This window comes from Choloepus didactylus, chromosome 9 (genome assembly GCF_015220235.1).
Source record: "Choloepus didactylus isolate mChoDid1 chromosome 9, mChoDid1.pri, whole genome shotgun sequence".
Classification (NCBI taxonomy): Eukaryota; Metazoa; Chordata; class Mammalia; order Pilosa; family Megalonychidae; genus Choloepus; species Choloepus didactylus.
In genome coordinates, this window is record NC_051315.1 from 23,524,880 (window position 1) to 23,551,339 (window position 26,460).

The 26,460-nt window shown below is 36.4% G+C and overlaps 2 protein-coding genes across 4 annotated transcripts in view; one reads left to right on the top strand and one right to left on the bottom strand.

Moving 5' to 3' along the window:
- Window positions 1–26,460, top strand: part of R3HDM1 (R3H domain containing 1) — a 205,252-nt gene that overhangs the window by 48,152 nt on the left and 130,640 nt on the right. The window contains exon 2 of one of the 3 annotated variants that reach the window (XM_037848731.1): window positions 508–588. The exons of the other annotated variants lie outside the window; for them this stretch is intronic. The gene's annotated coding sequence lies outside the window, so the exon portion shown is untranslated. The remainder of the gene's footprint in view (window positions 1–507; window positions 589–26,460) is intronic. 3 annotated transcript variants of the gene reach the window in all.
- On the bottom strand, window positions 220–16,927 carry LOC119543686 (dolichol phosphate-mannose biosynthesis regulatory protein-like). The gene is made up of 3 exons (XM_037848627.1): window positions 16,782–16,927; window positions 1,109–1,196; window positions 220–381 (listed from the first exon to the last, which is right to left on the bottom strand). The coding sequence occupies exons 1-3, from the start codon at window positions 16,925–16,927 to the stop codon at window positions 220–222; spliced, it is 396 nt and encodes a 131-aa protein (XP_037704555.1).

The following is a 26,460-nucleotide window of genomic DNA, read 5'->3' on the forward strand; positions in this document are numbered from 1 at the left end:
CCAGGTGCCCCTCACCCCTGGCTTCTGGAAGGGTGAGCAGGGGAGGAATAGGGCTGTGGTCAGGGGTGAGTTGTACACTGCTCCATCCCATGTGATGTCTGCAAGGCAGCCAAGCTTGAGAGGCTTCAGTGTCTGGACCAGTCCTGCTGGCTCCCATCCTTTGTCCCTGCCGTGAAGGGCAGCAGGGAAAGGGCACGCTGCCTCCTCCTCATTGGGCCTTCACTGAGCTTTCTTGGACACATTCTGGTTCTTCAGCATCACATAGGTGATGGACACTCCCACAAACAGGAGCAGTAGGAGGCCTGCAGCCAGTGGGATGGCAACAGCATAGGCTCGGAGTAGGAAATACTTGTGGATGACATGCTGGCTCTCAATGAATGGCTCCTTCATCCAAGAGGCTGACTCCATTCAGGGCACTGGGATGGCATCTGCTTTTCTTTAAGATGATGGCATTTTGGATTTCTTGGTTTGTTTCCTTCTTTCATTTATTTAATGGCTGTTTACTAGGCACTGGCTTGGTGGCTGCTCTGGGTTGGTGCTGGGGACTTGGCAGCAAACAGAAGACAAGGGACTCATGGCTTGGCAGAGGTAAGGGGTAAATGAGGAATTCTCCAGTGATTCCCAACCTGGGGCCCAAGGTCCTCATTACTAACATTTTTCTCCAAAGGACACCAAGTTGTACAAGATTTTGCCTTCCAAACACACTGCACTTAGTAAGCAATAACCAACATATTCTCCCGTAAGGAAAAAAAAAAATCATAAAGCCCTCACAAAATCCTTTGGCACTGGCCATACTCAGGAGCCAGAAGAATAATCAGAACTACTAGAATTCCCATCAAAGGCAAAGCAACTCAGGAACAGGGCTTGACAGTGTAGTGGTAAGCATGAGACCTTGGGCCAGAACCTACTCCCTGTGCCTCAGCGCTCTCATCTATAAAATGGGGACATCACTAGGATCTTCCTCATAGTGTGGCTTTGGAGATTTAACCAGATAAGACAGGTAAAGCATCTAGCCTGGGCCTGACACATGGTAGCTGCTTAAACAGTGTTAGGTGGGCTTCAGGTTCCGAGGGTACGGAGAAGTAAGCAGGGGGCAAGGGAGATGCACCAGGAGAGCCACCCAGATGGTGTAGTAGGTGACAGTGACAAGGACGAGTCCCACCACATGATCTGTTCCTGTGACCCTTTCCCCGCCACTGTACCGTGAGAGCAGCAAGCCCCCAACTTTTAATATTTAACCACATCTGCCTTTCTTTCCTTCCTACCTACCTACCTATTAATCTTCTAAACATTTCAGAGTAGGTTGTATTCATCGTGTTCCTTGAACATTTAATACTTTCATGTACATTTCTTGAGAACAACTGTATATAACTTATATAACTACCTTTTAAGAACAGTTATCAAGTGCAAGCAATTTGACATTGATACAAAGCTTGCAGTCTATATTCCATTTCTTTCATATGTCCCAATATTGTTCTATTGGACCTTTTCTCCTTTATTATTCATTCCAATCCAGGATCATGGATTGCATTTAATTATTACTGTCTCTTTAGTCACTCTTTTTGTTTTATTATTAAATTGTGTTGACATATACAACATAAGCTGTCCCATCTTAACCACTCTCACGCATACCATTCAGTTGGATTAATCCCATTCACAGTGTTGCACTACACCTCACTACCATCAATTACCATAACTCCCCCACCACCCCATACAGAAATATCCACCCATTATGCAGTTAACCCCACATTCCTCTTGCCTCCTGCCCCTGGTAACATGTATTCTACTTTGTGTCTCTGAATTTACAAATTCTAGTTATTTCATAAAAGTGAAATCATACAATATTTGTCCTTTTGTGTCTCAATTATTTCACTATATATGGTATCTTCACAATTTACCTATGTTGTCGTATGTATCAGAACACCATTCCTTTTTAATGGCTGAATAATATTCCAGGTTCTTTATATACCACATTTTGTTTATCCTTTCATCCTTTGATGAACACGTGGGTTGCTTTTGGCTATTGTGAATAATGCTGCTGTGAACATTGTTGTACAGATACTTATTCAAGTCCCTACTTTCAGTTCTTTTGAACTAGAAGCAGAAGTTCCAGGATGTGTAGAAATTCTATACTTGACTTTCTCAGGAACCATCAAACTGTTTTCCACAGCATCAGCACCATTTCCAGTGGCCTTTTATAACCCAAGTGTAGGGAGAGAAGACCAATCATTAAAAATAATTAGCTACATATACCAGCCTTAAAGTAATTTATAATGCTTACACTTTGACTCTTTATTATATCTCATCCTGCATATTTTGTATCTCTACTTTGGTGGCAATTTAGTTATTGAGCATTTGCTTACTATATACAAAGTATTGTGCTTAGAAATGAGGTGAGTGAGATATTGATCCTGCCTTGCAAATGGTGAATAAAACAGTTAAAAAATTTCCCATAGTACAAAACAGAGGAAATCTTGGTCACGTTTCCCATAAGTACAGGACCAAATATGTAGATTTTTTTTGATATTTTAATAAATAAATAGCTATTATACATTCATAGCAGACAAATAAGAAAATAGAGATCAGCAAAAATATGAAAAACAAGCTACCAGTAAATTACTACCACCCCGAGAAAACCATTGTTGACATTTGGTTATATATCTTTCCAGATTTTTAAAAATATATTTTCCACTTTCCCTGGCAAATAGTTGTCACTAACTACAGTTATTCCCTTTTTTTTTTTCTTTTTAACGCGAATCATCAGGTCATACTCAACATATTCTTATAGTATGGTTTGTTTTGTTTCATCTGAAATGTCATCATTTAGCTGCCACTAAATGAATTTGTGCAGCAACATTTTATTCAGTGTATTAAAATTTATTCAGCCAGTCCTGTAGTGTTTACAGTTTTTCCACTCTTCTGAACAGTTCTATAATGCTGTAAAGTACATTCTGATGCTTTCTTTAGGGCAGAATTCCATTACATGGTCTTTTCTGGATCATAGAATATACTCAGTTTAGATACATCTAAATTTACCTCCAAAGAGTTTGAACCATTTTTCACTCCCACCAACAGACCCTACTCGTCCTTGACAGAGTTCTCTTCTGTCCTTACCAGTTAAAAATGCTGCCTAGTTTTCATTGCTTTTCTTTAATCAAAAATCTTTAATTTCTTTTCTGTGAAATACCTATTTATGTTCTTTGGCTTTTTCTTATAGGTATGTTCATCTTTTTCTTCATTATTTACAAAATAAAAAATGCTCTTTAGTAATTATTGAGTTACTACTAGAAATTACTACCCAAAACTAAAGTTGTTTCTTTGCAGCTTCAACAGTAAGAACAAACTAGATTACTTCTTTGTGCATTAAAAAGTTGATGTATTTGAAACCAATTCTTATATAGGTATAGAAAAATTGAGAACATTCTTAAATAATTTATGATTCAGATATCACTCTTTTGTTTTACTTTATCTGAAAGGCCATCCTGAGCAACTTCTACTATCTGTGAGCTGACTCACCTCTTGAACTAGATAGAATACTAGATTGATTGATTGATTGATTTGTAAACTTGGCAATTATTTTGGAATACCTGAATCTGGAATATATATAAAATTCCTGTTTTATTTTACAGTGTTTTCTTTATTAGAAAGGACATGAGAGAGGATAAGAATGATACTGCCAAAAGACCTCACAGAATATCATTCATGTTAGTGAAATTACTCAACTCTAGTATTTAGGACCTTAGCTTTGAAAACTGAAAAATTTTATTTTTGAAACTCATGAAGTAAAACAAGTATATGGTCATATATGTTAATGAAGTTTACAGATGTATAATTACACTGTGTGTGTGTGCAGCCACATGCACATGTATGCTTAATTTCCACCCCCAAAAGTTTAATCTTATTACTAGTGAGGATATGGGGTTAATGGATCACTGCTTACCTGATGTACCACCAAGAATGGTAAAGCTAATATTCTTCCTGCAAGAGCTGAGTATCCAAGAATATGTCAAGATGCAGCTAGTATAGCTTCCCTTTTAAAAAGTAAACTGAGCTCTTTATATTTTTAATGTCTAAGCTGATGTGGTACTCACAACAGCTCCTTCTCATTGACAATTTAAACCATGCCCAGGAATCGTTTACTTCTCTTGTTTCAGGATATATTCCTGGATGCAGTTTTTCTGTCTTCTGATTTTCCTCTTTTCCCTTTGAAATAGAATTCAGCGTTGATGAAAATTCAACAATACTTTTTAATTATTGTTATAAAAAGAAACCTTATTTAAAGGGAATATTGGTGACCTGGTGGAAGGAAGAGATAAGGAATCACTACTTGGCTGCAAGGGAACAATCTTCACATAGCAAACAGGCTTAAGTGGGTAAGAGGTCAATCCTGGGATTTCTCTGCCCTAAAAGCCAAAGAATGTACAGTGGGACCAGCCAAGGGAAGATTTCCTCCACCGCTGCCCCCATCTAGGTCACCTCACCTCTGCATACCCAGTTGCTCAAGCCAGAAACATGGGCGTCGTATTTATCTTCCCTACCTCCCCAACACCAGTCCATTCACTCATCAAGTCCTGCATATTTCACTTTGGATACTCTTTTTTATTTCTACGGGCTTAATATTCAGGAGCATAGGGGCCAGGTTTGCCCTCCTCTGTACCACAAAACGATACTTTATGGGGGGGAGCACTTAGAACATATTGCCTGTCATCTAGTAGGCCTTTATAAGTATTGGCTCTTGCTCTTTTTGCTGTTTTTGTTCACAAATTAGAAAAATCTATTTCCTCAAATGATGGATATGAATATATTAATTATAAATAGCTCTTTTATTTAATAACACATTGGAGATGACTCAGTTTAAGACTTAAGCAATTAAATATCCTTATTCTCTGTCATTGTACACATATGTTCCACCAGCTGATGATGGATTAATTCTCTGACCTTTTGTAGCTGCACAAGTTAAATGATCTGGGTGTTGAATGTTGTATAAGGCCATAAAACATTTTCTTAAATATTACTTTAAATGTGTGATTTAAATGTCTTTAAATTTAAATGATTTTTTTAGGAATGCATAAGCATATACTGCCTTCCACTTTCTAGCCCATGTATTTGGCAAAATAATTATCTTTTATTTGTTTGTGGTTAGTGATTAAGTTACTGCATTATAGTTGGTTTCCTTCAGTGTCTGGGAAATCTATTTTGTATAATTTGATTATCAGCTCACAAAGGTAGCATCAGCACCTTGGAAAACTAGCTCGTATACCCGAACGGACAGAAAATTCTTTTGCCAAAAAAAACAGTAATTTATCGATTGTTATGTTGCCCATACCTAGTATAAGAATCCATTTCACTTTACAGCTGAGGGGCTAGGATAAACAATAGTTATCCCAAAGTTGTGGAAATTAGCATGAGAATAAAGAATTCAGGTAATCCCGATATTGTACAGATTAGGATAATAAAGCAAGCCCCTTGCCAATATGCCAGAAGCCTTATTGCTCTTGAATGCCATCAATTTTCATTTCCCTGTTCTTTAGTCTTTGATTAGGCTTTGTTGTTTAATTTTCAAAACTGCTTTCATTATGTGTGTTCTTTGTGGCCTAATAGCCTTCAGGAAGATTAACTTAGACATTCATTGTATGAAAAGCTACATTTCAACCCCTCAGAAAAGTCAGTATATACTTTATTAGTATTCTTTGACTCAACATCTCCTGAGCCCAAAGATACGTTGTTCTTTAACATGGTTCATACTACCAGAAATTCCTTGAGTTGGTACATAACTTTTAGTTGATGAGGAGTATTAAAATGTTTGTTGGAAATTGTTTTAAAAGTTGTCAAATACAGGTAAGTTGGACTTCGTCAAAATTTAAAACTTTTGGATTTCAAGGGTACCACCAAGAAAATGAAAAGAACACCTATAGCAAAGAAGAAAATATTTGCAAGTGATTTATCTGGTAAGGGATTTGTATACAGAATACATAAAGAAACTCTTAAAATAATAAAAAGACAACCCAATTTTTTAAAATGAGCAAAGGCTCTCAGACATTTCTTCAGATAAGGTATACAAATGGTCTATAAGCACATGAAAAGATGTTCAACATCATTAGCCTTTAGTAAAATGCAAATCAGAGCCACAATAAGAAATTACTTCTCACCTACTAGGATAGATAAAATCAGAGAGATAGCTGATAAAATGTGTGAGCCAAGATGTGGAGAAATCTGAACCCTCATACATTGCTGGTAGGAACGAAAATGGTGCAGCTGCCTTGGAAAACAGTCTGGCAGTCCCTCAAACAGTTAAACAAAGTTAACATATGTTCCAGCAATTCCACTCTTAGGTATATACCCAAAAGAAATTAAAACATATGCCCACTCAAAATGTGTACAAAATGTTGATAGCAGCATTATGCAAAATAGCCAAAAGGTGGAAATAACCCAAGTGACCAAAACAATGAATAAACAAAATGGGATATATTCATATGCTGGAATATTTTATATGGCAATACAAAGAAATGAAGTACTGACGTGTGCTGCAACACGGATGAACCGTAGGAACATTGTGCTGAATGAAAGTAGCCAATCACAAAAAGCCACATATTGTATAATTAAAGACATACCTCATTTTATTGTGATGCACTTCATTGCACTTCACATATACTGCATTTTTTTTTTTTCAAATTGAAGTTTTATGGCAACCCTGCATCAAGCAAGTCTTTCAGTAGCATTTTTCCAACAGCATGTACTCACTTCGTGTCTATTTGTCACATTTTAGTTAAGGTATGTACACTATTTTTTTAGACATAATGCTGTTGCCCACTTACAGACTACTATAGTGTAAACATAACTTTTATTTGCGCTGGGAATTAAAAAAATTTGTATGACTCAGTTTGTTTGATATTTACTTTATTGTGGTCTGGAACCAAACCTACAATATCTCCAAGGAATACCTGTACTTTTCTATGAAATGTCCAGAATAAGCAAATCTGTAGAGACTAGATTAGTGGTTGCCTGTGACTGGGTGAGAAATGGAGACATTTAGGGAGTGATGGCTAAAAGGTAAAGGATTTCTTTTGGGGGTTGTGAATATGTTCAAAAGTTGACTGTGGTACTGGTTACACAGCTCTGGATTTATTAAAATTTTTTGAGTTGTACTTTAGATGACTGAATTAAAATGTTATGTGAATTATCTCAATAAATCTGTTACAACAAAATTAAGTCAAGGAGGTCTTCCAGATAACTGAAGACAGAGGTGGCCATTTTGCTACTGCCTCCCAATTTTCCTCCAAAAAATATAGAACAATAAAAAGGGAAGAATAAATCTTTACAAAATCTGGAGGCAGCATAATTTGAAGAAAATTCTAAAAGGTAAAAGTAGCTGTAAGTAAAAAGAGAAAAGTCACCAAATCCCAGTATACATTCTCACCCTACTTCTGCCTGCGACAAGATTTTGTGGCAAGCAAAGGCAGACAAGTAAAAGTGGGAGAAAGAGAGGGAGGCTAGCCTTATCTAATCAGTCAGGCATAAAGTCCACCCTAAGTCTGAAAATTCTGAAAAAAAGTATCCAAATACTTTCAAAGGAAAATATATAGCAGTTAAAACATTTATCTGTAAAAAATGAAAATAAGTGAAGTAAATTTCCAGCTAAAAACAAAGCAGAAAAACAGCAAAGTAAACCTGAAGAGTCATAAGGAAGGAAATTTTTTTAAAGAAAAGCAGAAATGAGGTAGAAAATAGAAAAACAATTGACATAAATCTATATTCTGAATTTTTATAAGTAAATTATCAAAATAGACAAGCCACTAGCTAACTTGATTGTATAAATGGGGAAAGTACAAATATGTGAAATAAGAAATAAAAAGGGGAATAATAGCCTTTGAAAATAAATTTTTTTTAAATGTTTTAAATCACAGTTAACTACATTACAGATCTCATTGCAATTAATTTGAAAACCTAGATAAAATGAATAATTTCCTAGGGAAATACAGATTATCAAAAATGACCCCATAGGATTTGGAAAGTTTAAACAAGCCGATTTTTCATAGAAGAAATAAAGAATGTTATTAAGAAATTATCTCACACAAAGGCATCAGGCTCAGATGGCTTCACACAGAGGGATTCTACCAAACCTTCAAAGACCAGATAATCCCACTATGCCTTAAATTGTTTCACAGCACTGAAAATGATAGAAAACTTCCTAATTCTTTTCATGAAGGAAATGTAATATTGATAACCTAGTAAAAACAGTACCAAAAAAGGAAGAAAATTACAAACCAATATACCTCACAAATATCAGTGCAGAAATACTAAATAACGGTAGTAGTGTTATTATTAAGAAATACCAGATATCAAAACATATACTATAAAACTTCTATAATTAAAACTGTATGCTGCTGGCAAATAAAAAAAAACAAATAGATCACTGGAATTGAAAGCCCAGAAAAGGACCCAAGTGCAAATTGAAATGATAAAGGTGGCATCTCACATCACTGGGGTAGAGATTTTTTAATAAATGGTATGGGGATTTGTGGGTAGCCGTTTGGAAAAAAGGTAAAGTTAGATCAACATCTTGCCCCATGCACAAGAATAAACTCGATCCAAACACTTGTACAACAGTGTTCATAGCATTATTCATAATAGCAAAAAAGTGGAAACAACCCAAATGTCCATCAATTGAATGGATAAACAAAATGTAGTGTATTTGTACAATGGAATATTATATAACAATCAAAAGGAACAAGATTACTTTTTGGAGTGATGATAATGTTTTAAAATTGATTGTGATGATGGTTGCGCACCCTATGAATATAAAAGCCATTGCACAACCTTTCGAATACACTAAAAGGCCGTTGAATTGTAAGCTTTAAATGGATGAATTGTATGCTATGTGAATTATATCTCACAGCTGTGAACAGCTTTAAATAGAAGGAAGGAAGGGAGGGAGAACACCATACAAATACTAAAAGAAAATGTGACTTTTCTAGTTTTCCTCCTTACCTTTGAAGTGACTCAAAATCCAGAGACAATAAAACATTATTAAAGTTGATTAAATAAAGTAGAAAAATATGCATGGGAAGGAATACCTGAAAAATGTCAAAAGACAGCTGACAAACTGGAGAAGATATTTAAATAAATACCACAGATCTATATGTATCCCTAAAATATGAAGAACTGTTAACCAAAAAGAGAATGGACCAAAGACCTGATAGAAAAAAATGAAGAAAAGACAAAAACGGAGAACTCATGATGTAAAAATGGCCCTTAAACATAAAAAATGTTTTAAGTTCCGTTAAAATTAGAGGAATACAAATGAGAACACATATCTACCATTTCTTCCATATCACATTCTTTTTTAAGACTGTGGGGAAGTAGGCACCCTCACACACTTGCTGGTGGAAATTTAGACTGGCACAGCCCTTCTGGAGAGGGATTTATCAATGCCTACCAGAACTATCTATGCATTCATCTTTTTTTTTTTTTTTTTTTTTTGTGGAATATAGTATATATACATACAAGTGATAACTTTCCAAGTGCAATTTAACAAGTAGTTAGCAAATGTCAGAGAATGTTACGGGTTACAGTTTCACAGATACAGTTATTTCCTTATTAGGAAAAATGACATATATACAAAAAGGGATAGGTTTCAAATTACAATTTAACAAGTAGCTATCAAGCAAATTTCAAAGAACATTTTGGGTTACAGTTCCACCATTTCAGTTCTTGTCTTCTAGCTATTCCAAAACCCTAGCAACCCAGAAAAAGAAAATTATGTAGAGATTCAGTATTCATAATGCTTTGTGAAATACCATCTTGTCTGTTACTACCCCTTCCTCTAGTTTAATCACTTTCCCAGTCTTCAGGGATGTCTAAGACCACCCTAACTTGTTCATGTTGAAAAGGGGTGTTGACATTGTGGGAAAAAGGGACACAATTGGTTGATGTTTGTGACGAGGCTGTTGGCTCTGGGTTTTGGGACTTACCTGGGATAGGAGCTCTCTGGAGGATTTAAATTTCTGAAGAATAAACTTAGTGAGTAAAACTATTATAGAGTCTCAGATAGGGACCTGGGTCTTCTTTAGGATTTGGGGGACTACTTGGGCTTATCATACTGTGACCACTTGGGATATCTAGTTGAAGCTTGTATAGGTGTAACCTCCAGGACAGCCTTTCGACTATTTGAAATCTCTTAGTCACTGAAACCTTATTTTGTTGCCTTTCTTTCCCCCTTTTGGTCAAAAAGTTATTCTCAACCCCTCCATGCCAGGTCAGGCTCATTTCCAGAATCCGTGTCTCATGGTGCCAGGGAGACTCTCGTACCTGGGGAGTCTTGTTCTACAGCGGTGGCAGGTTGATGAATTTATTTGCAGAGTTGGGCTTGGAGGGAGAAAGTCCACATTGAGCAACAAAAGAGGTTCTCTGGAGGTGACTCCTAGGCATAATTATAGGTGGGCTTAGACTCCCCTTTACAACCATAAGTTTCATGAGAGCAAGTCTCAAGATTTGTGGGCTTGATTTATAAAGTAGGGGGTTCCTAAGTTCACATAGGATATGTTCCATCCACAATAATCAATCAAGATCTCACATTATCATCACTTAGTTATATAGTCCTCATCACTCTCCATTTTAAATAGTTCTCATGACCCAAAACACTCCATAGTTCTTTTCAGCCCTTAATTATTTGTCCCTAGTGTTGGTGTGATACTAATAAGGTATTTCTATTAATTATAGTCCTCTGTATGCAATAGGTAGATTTTTCCCATATACCACTCTGTTGTCTATTCTGTGTACCAGTGTCATACCTTAGAAGTATATCATGCAAGCATCTTTCTATATTTGTAGTGTTGACCTGTGGGATTTGTGCCTTTAAACAGCCCCTTTCAGTGCTGTTCACCTTCAATGCAGCTCTGACACTTAGAATCTCATTAACAGTCATCACCCCTATCCATTCCCATACCTTTAAATTCACCCTTATTAATATATCTGAACATAATAGGTTATCATTCCCCCTTCACTAGCTTCCGTCTGTCTCTAGGTCCACATTATTCTACATTATAAATCATTGATTTTACATTGTTCGGGGCTTCATTGTAGTGGTAACAAACAGTATCTCTCCTTTTGTGTCTGATTTATTACACTCAGTGTTATATCTGCAAGGTACATCCATGTTGCCATAAGTTTAAGGACCTTATTCCTTTTTACTGCTGCATAGTATTCCATCCTGTGGATATACCACATTTTGTGTATCCACCCATCTGTTGAAAGACTTGTAGATCATTTCCATCTCTTGGCAATTGTGGCAAATGCTGCTATGAACATCAGTGTGCAAATACCTGTTTGTGTCACTACTTTCAGATCTTGTTATATACCAAGAAGTGAAATTGCCGGATGATAGGGTAATTCAATATCTAGTCTTCCACAACTGTCTTCCACAACAGCTGTACTGTTAATACTGTCCCACCAGAAATGAATTAGAGTTCCAATTTCTCCACATCTTCTACAGCATTTGTTGTTTCCTGTTTGTTTAATGGCAGCCATTCTTATTGGTGTGAGATGGTGTCTCGTGGTTTTGATTTGCATTTCCCTAGTAACTAGTGAATATGAACATTTTTTCACGCTGTTTTTAAGACGATTTTGTATTTCCTTTCGAAAAGTGCCTTTTTATATCTTTTGCCCATTTTATAATTTAGCTGTTTATACTATTGTTTCTGAGTTGTATATTTTCTTTATATAGGCAAGATATCAGTCTTATCAGATATATGGTTTCCAAATATTTTTTCCCATTGTGTTGGTTGCCTCTTCACCTTTTTTGACAAAGCCTTGTGTGGCACAGAATCTTTTGATTTTGAAGAGTTCCCATTTATCTATTTTTGTTGTTGCTTGTGCTTTGGGTGTAAGCTACCTCCTATTACTAGGTCTCGAAAATGTTTCCCTGTAGTATCTTCTAACAGTTCTATTGTGCTGTGTCGTATATGGAGGCCTTTGATCCACTTTAAGTTAATTTTTTTATAGGTTGTGAGGTAGGGGTCTTTTTTCGTTCTTTTGGATATGGATATCCGGTTATCCCAGCCCCATTTGTTGAAGAGACTGTTCTGCCCCAGTTCGGTGGACTTGGGGACTGTGCCAGTTTGGATGTATTATGTTCCCCAAAACACCATGTTCTTTGATGCAGTCTTGTGGGGGCAGATTTATTAATGTTGATTAGATTGAAATTCTTTGATCGAGTGTTTCCATGGAGATGTAAATCATCTATGAGTGAAATGTTTGATTGGGTAATTTCCATGGATGTGTTACCCCATCCATTCAGGGTGGGTGTTAATCGGATCACTGGAGTTGTATAAAAGAGTTCACAGACAGAAGGACCTCAGGGCAACTGAGTGACATTTTGAAGAGGAGCTGTAGCTTAGAGATACATTTTGAAGACGGCCGGTGAAAGCTGACACTTTGGAGACCACCATTTTGAAAAGCAGCCTGGAAGCAAGCAGACGCCAGCCACGTGCCTTCTCAGCTAACAGAGGTTTTCCGGATGCCAATTGCCTTTCTCCAGTGAAGGTACCCTATTGTTGGTTCCTTACCTTGGACACTTTAGAGCCTTAAGACTGTAACTTTGTAACCGAATAAACCCCCTTTATAAAAGCCAATCCATTTCTGGTGTTTTGCGAAATGGCAGCATTAGCAAACCGGAACAGAGGCCTTATAAAAAATCAGTCAACCGTAGATTAGGGGATCTGTTTCCAAACTGTCAATTTGATTCCATTAATCAATATGTTTGTCTTTGTGCCAATGCCATGCTGTTTTGACCACTGACTTTATACTAGGCTTCAGCGTCTGGAAGAGTAAGTCCTCCCACTTTGTTCTTTTTTACGATGTTTTTGGAAATTCAAGGCCCCTTTCCCTTCCACATAAATTTGATAATATCTTTTCCAAGTCTGCAAAGTAGATTATTGGAATTTTGATTGGAATTGAGTTCATTCTTAATGTCATTTAGCCTTCCTATCCATGAACATGGAATATTTTTCTACCTTTTTAGGACCCCTTTGATTTCTTTTAGTAACAATTAGTAATTTTCTATGTAGGTTTCTTTTACATCCTTGGTCAAATTTATTCCTATGTACTTGATTTTTTTAGTTGCTATTGTAAGGGAATTTTTTTTTTTATTGCTTCTTCAGTTAGGTCATTACTAGCGTATAGGAGCATTACTGACTTATGTGCATTAATCTTGTATTCCACCACTCTGCCAAAGTTATTAGCTTAAGTAGCTTTGTCATCAATTTCTCAGCATTTTCCAAATATAAAATCATACGATCTGAAAATAATGACAGTGTTACTTCTTCTTTTCCAGTTTGGATTCCTTTTATATCTTTTTTTGTGTGTGTGTGAATTGCTCTGCCTAGAAGTTCTAGTGCAATACTGAATAATAGAAATGACAGTGGGCATGCTTGTCTCATTCCTGATCTTAGGGCGAAGGCTTTCAGCCTCTCACCATTATTATACTGGCTGTGGGTTTTTGGTATATGCCCTTTATCATTGGGGACGGTTCCTTCAATTCCTATTTTTGAAGAGTTTATATCAAACAGGGATGTTGAATTTTGTCAAATGCATTTTCACCATCTATGAAGATGATCATTTGATTTTTCCCTTTTGATTTGTTAATGTTTTGTATTACATTAATTGAGTTTCTAATGTTGAAGCACCCTTGCATGCCAGAAATGAACCCCACTTTGTCATGGTGTATAATTGTTCTCATGTGCCTCTGGATTCAGTTTGCAAGTATTTTGTTGAGAATTTTTGCATCTGTATTCATTAGGGAGATCGGCATATAGTTTTCCTTTTTTGTAGTATCTTTATCTGGTTTTGGTATTAGAGTGATAATTAGCTTCATAAAATGTGTTAGGTAGTGTTTCTTTTTCTTCAAATTTTTGAAAGTATTTGAGCAGGAAAGGTGTTACTTCTTTTTGGAAAGTTTGGTAAAATTCCCCTGTGAGGCCATCTGGCCCTGGGCTTTTATTTGTAGATAGATTTTTGATGAATGATTGGATCTCTTTGCTTGTGATTGGTTTCTTGAGGTCTTCTGTTTTTTCTCAGGCCAGTCTAGGTTGTTCATGTGTTTCCAGGAAATTGTCCATTTCCTCTAAATTGTCTAGCTTGTTGGCATACAATTGTTCATAGTATCCTCTTATAACTCTTTTTATTTCTTCAGGATCCATAGTAATTACCTTGCTCTCATTTCTGATTCTGTTTATTTGGTCTTCTTTCTTTTTGGCTTTGTCGGTCTAGCTAAGGGTCTGTCAATCTTGTTGATCTTCTCAAAGCACCAACTTTTGGTTTTATTTGTTCTCTGTATTTGTGTGTGTGTATGTGTGTGTGTGTGTGTGTGTGTGTGTGTGTGTTTCCTCTCTAACTCATTTATTTCTGTTTTTATCTTTGTTACTTCTTGTCTTCAACTTGCTTTAGTATCCCTAACCTGATAATTCTCTGGCTTCTTCAGTTGTTCACTTAGATCTTTGGTTTTAGCTCTTTCTTGCTTATTGATATGTGCATTTAGAGCCAGAAATTTCCCTCTCAGTACCACCTTCGTTGCATCCCATAGGTTTTGATATGTTGTGTTTTCATTTCATTCCTCTCTAGATATTTAGCAATTTCTCTTGCAATTTCTTCTTTGACCCACTGGTTGTTTAGGAGTATGTTGTTTAACGTCCGTATATTTATGTAACATCTGGTTCTTTGGTGGTCGATTTCTAGTTGTATTCCATTATGGTCAGAGAATGTGCTTTGAATAATTTCAGTCTTTTTAAATTTATTAAGATTTGTGCCTTAACATATGTACTATCACGGAGAACGATCCGTGAGCGCTAGAGAATGTGTATGCTGATACTTGGGGATGTAACAGTCATTATATGTTTGTTAAGTCTTAATTCAGTTATCATATTGTTTAGTTTTTTAGTTTCCTTATTGGTCCTCTGTCTAGTTCCATCTGTAGAAGAGATTGGTGTATTGAAGTCTCCCACTGTTATTGTAGAAATGTCTATTGCTTCCTTCAGTTTAACCAATGTTTGTTTCACGTACTTTGGAGCTCCTTGATTGGGTGCATAAACATTTATGATTGTCATTTCTTCTTGATGAATTGTCCCTTTTATTAATATGTAGTGTCCTTCTTTGTCTCTTATGACTTCTTTGCATTTAAAATATAAATTGTTTGATATTATATGGCTACCCCTGCTTTCTTTTGGTTGTAGCTTGTGTAGAATACTTTTTCCATCCTTTCCGTTTCAGTCTTTTTGTGTCACAGGGTCTGTGATGAGTCTTTTGGAAACAGCCTATCAAAACATCATACTTTTTAATCCATTCTACCAGTCTGTATCTTTTAATTGGAGATTTTAATACATTCACTTCGTAGTTATTGCTGTGAAGGGAGTTCTTGAGCCAGCCATCTTTTCCTATGGTTTTTATTTATCAGTTCTATTTTTTCCCTCTCTCTCTTTTTTTTCTTTTAAGTTACCCTTACTAATACTCTTCAGTTCTGTGTCCTTCTCAAGAGCTCTCTCTCCTGTCTTTTTTCCTCAGCTGGTAGAGCTCCCTTTAACATTTCTTTCAGGGCAGGTCTCTTGTTAACAGATTCTCTCAGCATTTATTTTGTCTGAAAATTTTAAAGTCACCCTCAATTTTGAAGGAGAGCTTAGCTGGATAAAGAATTCTTGGCAGACAGTTTTCTCTTCCAGATTCTTAAATATGTTGTACCACTGCTTTCTTGCCTCCATGGTTCACACTGAGTAGTCAGTGCTTCATCTTAGGTTTTTTTTTCCCCTTGTGTGTGGTGAATCCCTTCTCTCTTGCTGCTTTTAGAAGTTTCTCCTGTTCACATTTGACCATCTGATCAGTGTATGTCTGTGTGGGTTTATTTGGATTTATTGTATTTGGAGTTTGTTGGGCATATTTGATTTGCATATTTTTGTTTAGAAGGGTTGGGAAGTTTTCCCCAGCTCTGTCTTGAAGTGCTCTTCCTAACCCTTTATTCCTCTCTTCTCCTTCTGGGACACCAATGATTCTTATCTTTGTGTGGTTCATATTGTCCATCATTTCTCTGAGACCTATTGCACGTTTTTCAATTTTTTTTAACACATTCAATTGTCATGTCCTCTAGTTCAGTTATCCTTTCTTCTGCCTTTTTAAAACTGTTGTGTCTCTAATATATTTTTAATTTGACCACTGGTGGTATCTTTTATTTCTATAAGCTCTGCTGTTTTTTTATTTAGTCTTTCAAATTCTTCTTCATGTTCTTCTAGTCTTTTTGATGTCCTTTATGTCTTTAGCCATCTGATTGAAGTTGTTCTGGAGGTTTGTGTGTACTTCTTCAGTTGCTCCAAATTTTTCTCTCTTCTGGCTTGTTAATTTATTTGTCTTTTCCATACCTTCTTGGTTCTTCAAGTGCTTTATCATTTTCTGTTTGCTTTGGGGCATTTGCTTATCTTGGTGGATTATTTGGGAAATGCAGGATTATTTAAGCATTTATATATAATTTGGCAGAGCTACAGCTTGTTGGAGTATACTTTCTCTGTCCTGCTGGCGGATGGCACTCTTGAGCCTGCCCTTTCTCTCAAACCAGCTTTCCCTCAATTTCATCTGTACACTGGGTGGAGTCATACTGAGTGGGAATCCAATCTGCACCATTTCTCCATGTCCAGTGGGGTCTCCCTACCCTGGAGGTGTGATGTGAGCCCTGTGCTGTTTGGCAGAGAATCTCCTGAAGGGCACCCTCCAGCTCAGACATGCCCAACTCCCTGCCTGCCATGTACCCGTGAGCCTCTGGTGTGGGAGAGGCTCCTGGTGCTTTCATCTTGTGCCATCTCCTATCCCCGCTTCTTGCCTGTGCACCCCGCCCCCGGACTTCTGTGGGGGTAGATGCTACCCGCCGGGTTCCCTCACGTGAGCATCTGGCCATGTTGCTGTGGAGGATTATCTTCCCAGTTAATTGTTAAGGTGGGTGCACGGGAGTGGAGGCAAGCCGCTACTCACTCCCTTTCCCAGGAGGCAGTCCTGTCCAAAAAAACTCACCTCCTCCACCTACGCACAGTTTCTCCACCACTCATACCCCAAAACCACGGTCCCAGGCTTCCTCTGGCCCCTCTTGAATGGTTACAGCATGCAGGGCTGCCCAGGTGCTGCCAAAATGCCAGCACAATTTTAAAAGTCATTCTCAGAAGGGGCTGAAGCTGCTGGTTGCTCCCACTCCCTGCCAGTTGCATTAATTTTTTTTTTTTAAGGGGAAATTTACTTTTTATTTTAACTTATTTTGAAATAACTTCAAACCTACAGGAATGTTGCAAAAATAATACCAAAACAATACACAGAACTACAATATACCCCCTTATCCAAATACCCAGATTTACCAATTTTTAGCATTTTGCACCATTTATTATATCATTCTTTCTATCTATCTGTACTTCTGTTATCTAAACATTTGAGTGTAGGTTACACACATGTTCCTAAACTTTTTTTTTTCAGCCATTTCCATTATTGTAAAATATTACATGCATACAGAAAGGTGTCATCTCTCAGTGTACAGCTCAACAAGCAGTCATTGTAGGTATTTTCAAAAGTTGTTATGGGTTACAGTTCCACAATTTCAGTTCTTTCCTTATTATTGCATTAATCTTTGACTCAGCCATCCCATTTCAAGGAATCTTTTCTAAAGATACACCTCCATGTGCCTAAGGCTGTTCATTCTGGGAGTATTTCTAATTGGAAAGTACTGAGATAGCCTAAATGCCCAGACAGGAAATTGATTGAGTAAACTGTGGTACAACCACACACTGGAGTACAATGCAGCTGTAAGAAAGAATGAGGCCTCCTCTCCTATGTAGGACATGACTCTCCCAGGGGTGTAAGTCTTCCTGGCAACGTGGGACATGACTCACATGGTTGAACCTGGCCCTGGCATCATTGCATTAAGAATGCCTTCTTGAGCAAAAGAGGAAAAAGAAATAGTTTCAGTGACTAGGCGATTTCAGATGTATTCAGGAGGTCATTCTGGAGGTTACTCTTATGTAAGCTTCAGCCAGATATTGCAGATTGCAAGAGTATGCCAAGCCCCAACCAACAGTATTCCTGAAAATCCTAAAGAATACCCTGGGCTCTATCTAAGACTCTATAAATATATTTTAGTAAGTTTATTTTTTCAGAAACTTAAGGCCTCCAGATTGTTCCAATGCCAAATAAGCCCTGAAACCCAGAGGTACCAGTCTCTCCAAGAACATCAACCAGTTCCATTCCTCTGCCACATAAGGTCGACACCCCTTTCCAGCACAAAGAACCTAAAATGGCCATTGCTCAGATATCCCTGAAGATTGAGAGAATGATCAGATGATCAAGTGAAGAACTGTAACTGAGAAATTAGGATTTGACAAATGATTATTACTACCAACTCATTATGCAGATAGTTCTTTTTAGTTTCTAGTGTATCAGAATAGCCAGAAGGAAATACGTGAAATTGTTGAACTGTAATCCAATAGACGTGATCTTTGATAATAATTGTATATCTGTATAGCTTTTATCATGTGACCATTTGATTGTAAAAACCATGTGACCGACACTCCCTTTATCTAATTTATGGGTAGAGTTATAAAATAGACAAGCATGAAAAAATAGTAATAAGTCAGGAATATGGGGGGGAAATACCCCTACATAAACTATGGACAATAGTAATAGTACTACTTTAATAATCTTTCATCAGTTGTAACAAATGTAACCAGTGTTAAAAAAAATAGTACAATTACAAAAAAGTTGTTGTCAATTGTAACAGATTTTCACCACCAATGCAAGTGTTGGTGGTGGGGTGGTATATAGGAATTCTGTATTTTATGCCTTATTGTTCTGTAAACCCACGAGTTCTCTAATTAAAGGAAAAAAAAAGAATGAGGAAGATCTCTGAACTGTTATGGTACAATTAAGTGAGGGGAAATTAAAGTACAAAAAGAGTCTCTGTAGTATACTACTCTTCCTGTAGGAAGGGAGATTTATACACATGTATCTGCTTATTTATGCAAAAGAAATACAGCAATGATAAATCAGAAACTAATGAGATTAGTTTCCCTACAGGGGATGGGATGTTAGAGATGAGAGGGAGGTGACACTTCTCTGAGTATATTCTTCTGTACGGTTCTGATTCATAGAAATCCAAGCAAGAAATAATGTTGGCCTATGTTAGGGTATTGGTGGTGGGGGGTGGAGCCCAGAGATATTTAGGAAGTTGTTTGTATGACCCATGAAGACAAGGTTAGTCTTGTGGGCCATTAGATCCCACCCATAGCAGGGCAGCACTTGTGAATCCTGCATTACACTCATGACTCCAATTCTATTTACTGCCTATGGAGCATCGTACCTTAACTGTAATTACTTGATGCTTTATACCTACAATTATCTGTGGAATCTATGAGGGTGGAACTTCGGAAGTCTCATTGGTTGCAAAAGGTTGATTCAGTTCATCTGACTAACTGGGGAATATCTCCATCTGTCTTCACATCTCTAGAATCTTCCCTCTGTGACATGTTCAGTTGAAGAAGATGATTTGGGGTTATTTGCTTGCCTTCTTGTTGGTTTATTCCTATTTGGTGGGTGATGGGCTAGGGCTGATGGGAAATTCATTATTGTTCTGCCTCTGTATCAGTTTCCATGCCGAATTTCCTACTTTTTATAGTGGCATCACCATTCGTTTAGTTATCCAAGTTTTAAAATGTTTTGTTATCTTTGATTAGCCTTCTCTTTCATTGCCTCAGTCATGTATAACTTGCCAGTTTTGCTTTGAAGTAGCTCTTCACTGTCTTCATTCTTTCCCAGCCAACAGTACAATGCCAGCTCTTGTCACCTTATATTTAGATTAGTATAAGAACCCCTCAGTTTACATTCTTAATTTTTTGCCTCAACTTAGATTCACAAAGAATTATCAGTTATCTTGATGAATTGACTTTTTCCTCAGAATTGAAAGTATTAAATGAAAAAATAGATGAGTGCTTTGTAAATATATATTCCCAGTTCTTGATTTATTCCCTTCTTTTTTCTAAGTCTTTCAATTCTTAGCTCTCCTGTTTGATTTTAAAGGTCTATCATAATATCACTATTTATTTAGCCTAAATTTTCTACACAGAGGTAGTAGTATGCTAATTAAAAGTAAAACGCCTGTAGAATATAAATCTAGCCTTGCATCTTTGTCTAACATTCCCAAGGGCAAATCACTTAGTTTCTTTGAGCCTTTATCTTTTCAGCTTTAAAACAAGAGTAATAATCTCACTTTTAGGGTTATTATTATGAGGACTAATTAAATTAAACTTATAAATACTACTTGGCAAATTACATGTTATATTTTTTTGTGAAGACATATTGGTAACAAATAAAAGCATATTAATGTTAATCTTAGGTGATCAGTACTGAGGACTAATACATATTTTTACTGTAATTGCACAGATTTATTAAATCAGGCAAGAAGTGCACTGAATCATGAAGTACTTTCAGTTAATGAAAGAAAATCTCAGGTGAAGCACATGTTAAAAAATGCTGTATGACATCTTAATATGAGTACTAAAATAGCTGGCAACTCATTATGATAGGACCTTTTTTAAAAAAAAAAAAAAAACTCTCCAGGAGTGAACTTAATGGTTCACAAGGTGAAAGGAATACATCCCATGAATGACATAATTCCTTCATGTTTATGTTACCCATCTTTGAAATTAATAGAACTCAGTAAGAGCAGACAAGCCAGCAGGTTAGGCCATGTTAACAATTGGGTCATTTCTAAATAATGTGTAATAGAAACTGGTATATACCTTGATTAGATAGTTTAATGTAAAACCATCAGTGGCCATGTTGCTTTACTTCCAAGCTTTTGTTTCCAGGACTATAAAATAAGTTATGGGCTAGGTGGTGTTTCTGAGGTCCTTCCCAACTGTAAAATTCTGTTGTTTTATAAACAAAAAAGCATTTTCCTAAAGATGTATAATACATGTAATTAATGCCACTGAATTGTGTACTTAAAGATGATTAAAATGAGAGATGTTACATTGTATATATGTTACCACAATAAATAAAATAAGCATATTACTAAGATGATTATGGCAATTTCATTTAGAAGAGTGAAAAACTGAATTTAAAAAGAAAAAATGCATATTATATACTGTAAATTGAAGTATTTACCAAGCTGAGATTCAAGATTTTTGTACTTTTTTTGTTTATTGACATTTTTTGGGAATCAGTGTTTTCATTGAGTGTATTATTCTGACTGAAAAATGAAAATAGACTACCAGAATGAAGTTCTTACATCCTTTTATGTTATTGTAACTTCATGATCAATTTAAGTAGCAAAACCCTAAGGGAATGAGGGAAACTTCCAGGGTTCACATGCTTTGGTCATTTGGTGTTCCCTGAGCTGTCATCTTGGATGCCTGGCACAGGATGGCATTCGGAGACACTGGCTCACTCAGCATGGCTAAGTGATTCGGGGGACTGGGCAGGCAGTAGTGGAAAGAATCTTCACCTTAGTGATCCACTGCATCCTATTCTTCATACTTCATAATGATGTATTTTTACTTCAAATTACAGAATTTTCAAAAGTGAATGTAGTGTGAAGAGCAGTGCTGCTGTATATTATTCTCTCTGCTCCATCTCCCTTCTATAACATAAAAAAAGTTATGGTATTTTGGTTTTATAAAATGTATATTACAATTCAGTTATTTTCCCTAAATAAAATATTTTAGAATAGGTTTTGAGCTAGAAAATTGGTTGGGAGGGTCGCTGAAAATGAGTACTTTTTAAGCTTGTGGTTCATCTGGTAAGTTTTTTCATCATAGTAATATGATAGGAAATTTATGCACACCTGAACAATGGTGGTTAAGCCCGGAAAAGTACACAAATGAGAATTACTCAGATGTATCTCTCACAAATACCAATGTATAAAGATACCTAAAACTTCTGATTGCTCAGAAGTGCCAAAAAGATTAATTTTACACTGGGTAAAAAATTTTGCCAAGAACACTATATGCAAAGGGTTAAAATTTTTGTAGCACAAAGGCTCCTGTAAATCAGTAAGAAAAGACAATCTGAAAGAAAAATAGGCAAAAGATGTGAAAGGCAATTTATAAAAGAAACACAAATAGCCATCAAACATATCAAAATGTTAAACCTCCTTGGTGGCTGGGAAAATGCAAATTAAAATAAGAGATAACTTTTTAATCCTGTGTGTTGGTAAAACTTAAAGATTGTTAACATCCAGTGTTGATGAGTGGTAGGAAAAATGATCATTCACATATACTTGGTTAGGGTATAAATTGGTACAGTCTGAATGGAGAGCAGGTTTCTAGTGACAGCATCTAAATTGTTCATACCCTTTAACGATGCATTTATAATGGAACTCCTAATCTGTTCTACAGAATTATGTCTATATGTGTTCAAAGTCACACTGAAAGTCCACTGCATTGTGTAGCATCATTGAAGTAGTGAAAATTGGAAACAAACTAAACGTCCATCAATACGGGAAGGGTTCAATAATAGAAACCCACAGAGTGAAATGCAATTAGACATTTAAAAGGAATCTGTAGATCTATGTGTTTTTTTTTTTTCTGATACTTTATTGTATGTTCTGGTTTGCTAATGCTGCCAGAATGTGAAACACCAGAAATGGATTGGATTTTATGAAAGGGGGTTTATTTGGTTACAAAGTTACAGTCTTAAGGCCATGGAGCATCCAAGGTAAGTCATCAACAATCGGGTATCTTCACTGGAGGATGGCCAGTGGGGTCTGGAAAACCTCTGTTAGCCAGAACAGCATGTGGCTAGTGTCTGCTTCAAGGTTTTTGTTTCAAAATGGCTTTCTCCCAGTCCTCTCTAGGCTGCAGTTCTTCAAAAATGTCACTTCTCAGTTGCTCATGGGGTGCTTGTCCTCTTTGAGCTTCTGCAGAGCAAGCGTCTTCAAACTGTCTCTCATCTGCAGCTGCTCTGTCAGTTTCCGTTCATTCTTCCGAGTGTCCCTCTTGGCTGTAGCTCCTCTCCAGAATGTCACTCTCAACTGCACTGAGTTCCTTCTGTTTGTCAGCTCATTTATATGGCTCCAGTGATTTAATTTAGACCCACCCTGAATGAATGGGTGGGGTAACACCTCCATGGAAATTATCGATTCAGAGTCATCACCCACAGTTGGGTGGGGCGCATCTCCACAGAAACACTCAAAGAATTACAATCTAATCAACACTGATACGTCTGCCAACACAAGATTACATCAAAGATAATGGCATTTTGGGGGACATAATACATTACAGCTCCTAAATTGTTCTACAGAATTATGTCTATATGTGTTCAAAGTCACACTCACAGTCCACTGCAATGTGTAGCATCATTGAAGTAGTGAAAAATTGGAAACAAACTAAATGTCCATCAATAAGGGAAGGGTTCAATAATAGAAACCCACAGAGTGAAATACAATTAGACGTTTAAAAGGAATCTGTAGATCTGTTTTTTTTTATTCTGATATATATTATTGTATTTAACTTTTTTTTTCATGTTCCAGTAAAACTTTATTTACAAAAACAGGCATTTTTATTTCTCTCATGGGCCACAGTTTGCTGATCCCTATGTAAAAGTTTCAAAATCCCCAAGCAGCTTTAAGTATTAGGCAAAATCTTTACAGTAAATGTCTAGCACAGAGTAAATCCTTAATACATGGTGACTAGTGGTATTTGGGAGCTCTTGCCAAAGTAGTTGAGTTTTTGTTTGTTTTTTGTTTTTTTTTTTTGTTTTTTTAATTAAGATTTATTCACATACCATACAATCCTCCAAAGTATATAATCAAATGTTCAAAAAATAGATAGGGGTGATGAATGAACAACTATATGATGTTAATGAGATGTATGTTTGTTAAAACATAATGACAAAAGCGAGTTGCCAAATAAATATGCGTATGTTTTATATACACAGACTAACCTGAACTCTACAGCAGATAACCTATGAAGTGGGATTAGACGGAAATTGGGGTAGATGGATCTTCCTTTTTAATATATATGGTTTTATGTTGCTGCTATTTTTTATGAGAATACATTTCTTGTTTTATATATATTCAATTTTATTGAGATATATTCACATACCATACATTCGTCCAAAGTATGCAATCAGTTGTTCACATTACATATATTTCTTTTTTAATGAGAAAATATTAAGGGCTTAGAGTTTAGCATGATTCATTTAACATAGAATTCAAATGAGATAATCTGCCAAAAGAAAAGGGAAAATAAAATGTGTTCATTACTCGCAACAGTAGTGTAGTGGTGGGCTGAATAGTGTCCCCCCAATACTCAAGTCCATTCAGAACCCCAAAACATATCCTTATTTGTAAAATGGTCTTTGCACATGTTATTAAGATAAGAATCAAAATGAGATCATACTGGATTAGGGTAGGCCCTCAATCCAATAGAAGAGCCCTTAGAAGAAACAGAAAAGGATGCTCAGAGACACAGGGAAGAAGGCCCTGTGAAGATGGAGGCAGAGATTGGAGCTGTGCTCCCACAAGCCAGGGGGCACCAGGAGCCACCAGAAGCTGGAAGAGGCAAGCAAGTATCCTCCCCTAAAGCCTTCAGAAGGGGCATGGCCTGCTGATATCTTCATTTCACCAAAGCTGTGAAGGAATAAATTTATTTTAAGCAGCCACATTTGGTAATTTGTGTAGCAGGCAGGCAGCCCTAGGGCAGGCAGCAGCCTAGGAAATTAATACAAGGAGAAAGAATAGGAAGAGCTCTGATGAATAAAAGTTGACACAGTTGTAAGTAATACATATTATCTAGTATGTTACCATATTGAATTTAGGCATAGGTGCAATAATTATTTTTTTCCCATTCTGCAGAATTATCAGACATGAGGGGAGAATAGGATTGTAGCAAATGGCTCAAAACCTATGCAGTTTTGTAAATAGCAATAATAAAAAAAACAATTCTAATAAAAGTACTACCAGAGTTTCATACATGTGCTAGATTCCTAATATATTTTTTTTAAATGCCGTAGCAAATATAGGTCTTTACTTCAAAAAGAAAAGGGAAGGAGGCCTGTTGGAAAGGGTTGAACAGAAAAGTTTAAGGGTGGTATGAAGAACACTTGAATACCCTTCTCCTTGCCTTCACCAATTCTTTGTGTTTTGTCACATTTATATTCTCCCCTCTCCCTCCCCCTCCCCCTCTCCCTCCCTCTTCCTCGTGTGTGTGTGTGTGTGTGTGTGTGTGTGTGTGTGTGTGTGTGTGTATCACTGGTATATTTCCATCGTACCCAAGAAATTTAACATTGATGCAATATTATCACCTCCATATTGTAGTGGTATTTCAACACTTGTTCCACAGCTCTTTGGAAAATCCAGAATCTAATCATCTGTAACATTGTATTTAGTTGTCATGTACCCAGTCTTCTGTAATTTGGCCTTTTTTTTTTTTTTCCTTTCATAATACATTTCTGTAGTTCAAGCTAGCTGTCTTACAGAAGTTCCCACAGTCTGGAGTTGTCTGATTGTTTCCTCTCTGTTAGATCGGGATTAAATATTTTCAGAGGAATACTACCTAGGTGATTTTTTTCCCCATTTCACTACATCAGGAGGCATAAAATGTCAACTTGTCCTGTTATTGGTGATGTTAAATTTGATCACGTGGTTATGGTAGTATCTGCTTGATAACTTTTTCTCTTTTAAATGAAAAGTGATCAGTGAATAGCTTGTTCAGCAACATTCTTTCACACAATAGGTTTCATCATCTATTCATGATCTTTGCCAGAATCAGTTATTAAATTAGTGGTTACAAAATTCTGATTTTCTACCTGTAAGAGTTATATGAAATTTCTAAAAACTTAATTCCCATAAGATGGCACTTGGATTTTATGTTCATTTGTTCTTTTTATTTAGATTGTCTTAGGAAATGTGTGAGAGAATTAGGTTCAAATTTTGTTTTCACCTTTAAAGGCATTACACGTAAAAAGTCCCATAAGAGCAAAGGCCCCAGAAAAACTAAGAAGAAAGTTTATTAGTAGTCACTAATTAGATTTAGACAATTAAATTTCTATTAGACCCGTAGTTGCCCCAGTTCCTGTAACTCAAGTGGGAATTACCTTTTTACCTTATAACTACACTTAAACACTGTCTTAAATAGAGTCTGTGTGCTTCTGATTTTGGCAAGGTAGCTGCTCAGCATTCTAAAAAGTATAGTGTGAAGTTGTAGATTAAAGCAAAAAAGTTAAACCTCATTAATTCAGATTTCTCTTATTAGGCATTTATTCTTTGAAAGTTTCATTCATTGTCTGGAATGTTTTCAGCACATACCCAAGACATCGTGATTCACACTGAACACTTGTAGGGTCGGGACAGAACTGACTAGGGTGGCATTCAAAAAGAATATTGAAGATAAGGTTCTTTGTCTTATTAGCAAGTTGTAGATTGTTCCTAAATTAAGGGTTCATTGTCACTGG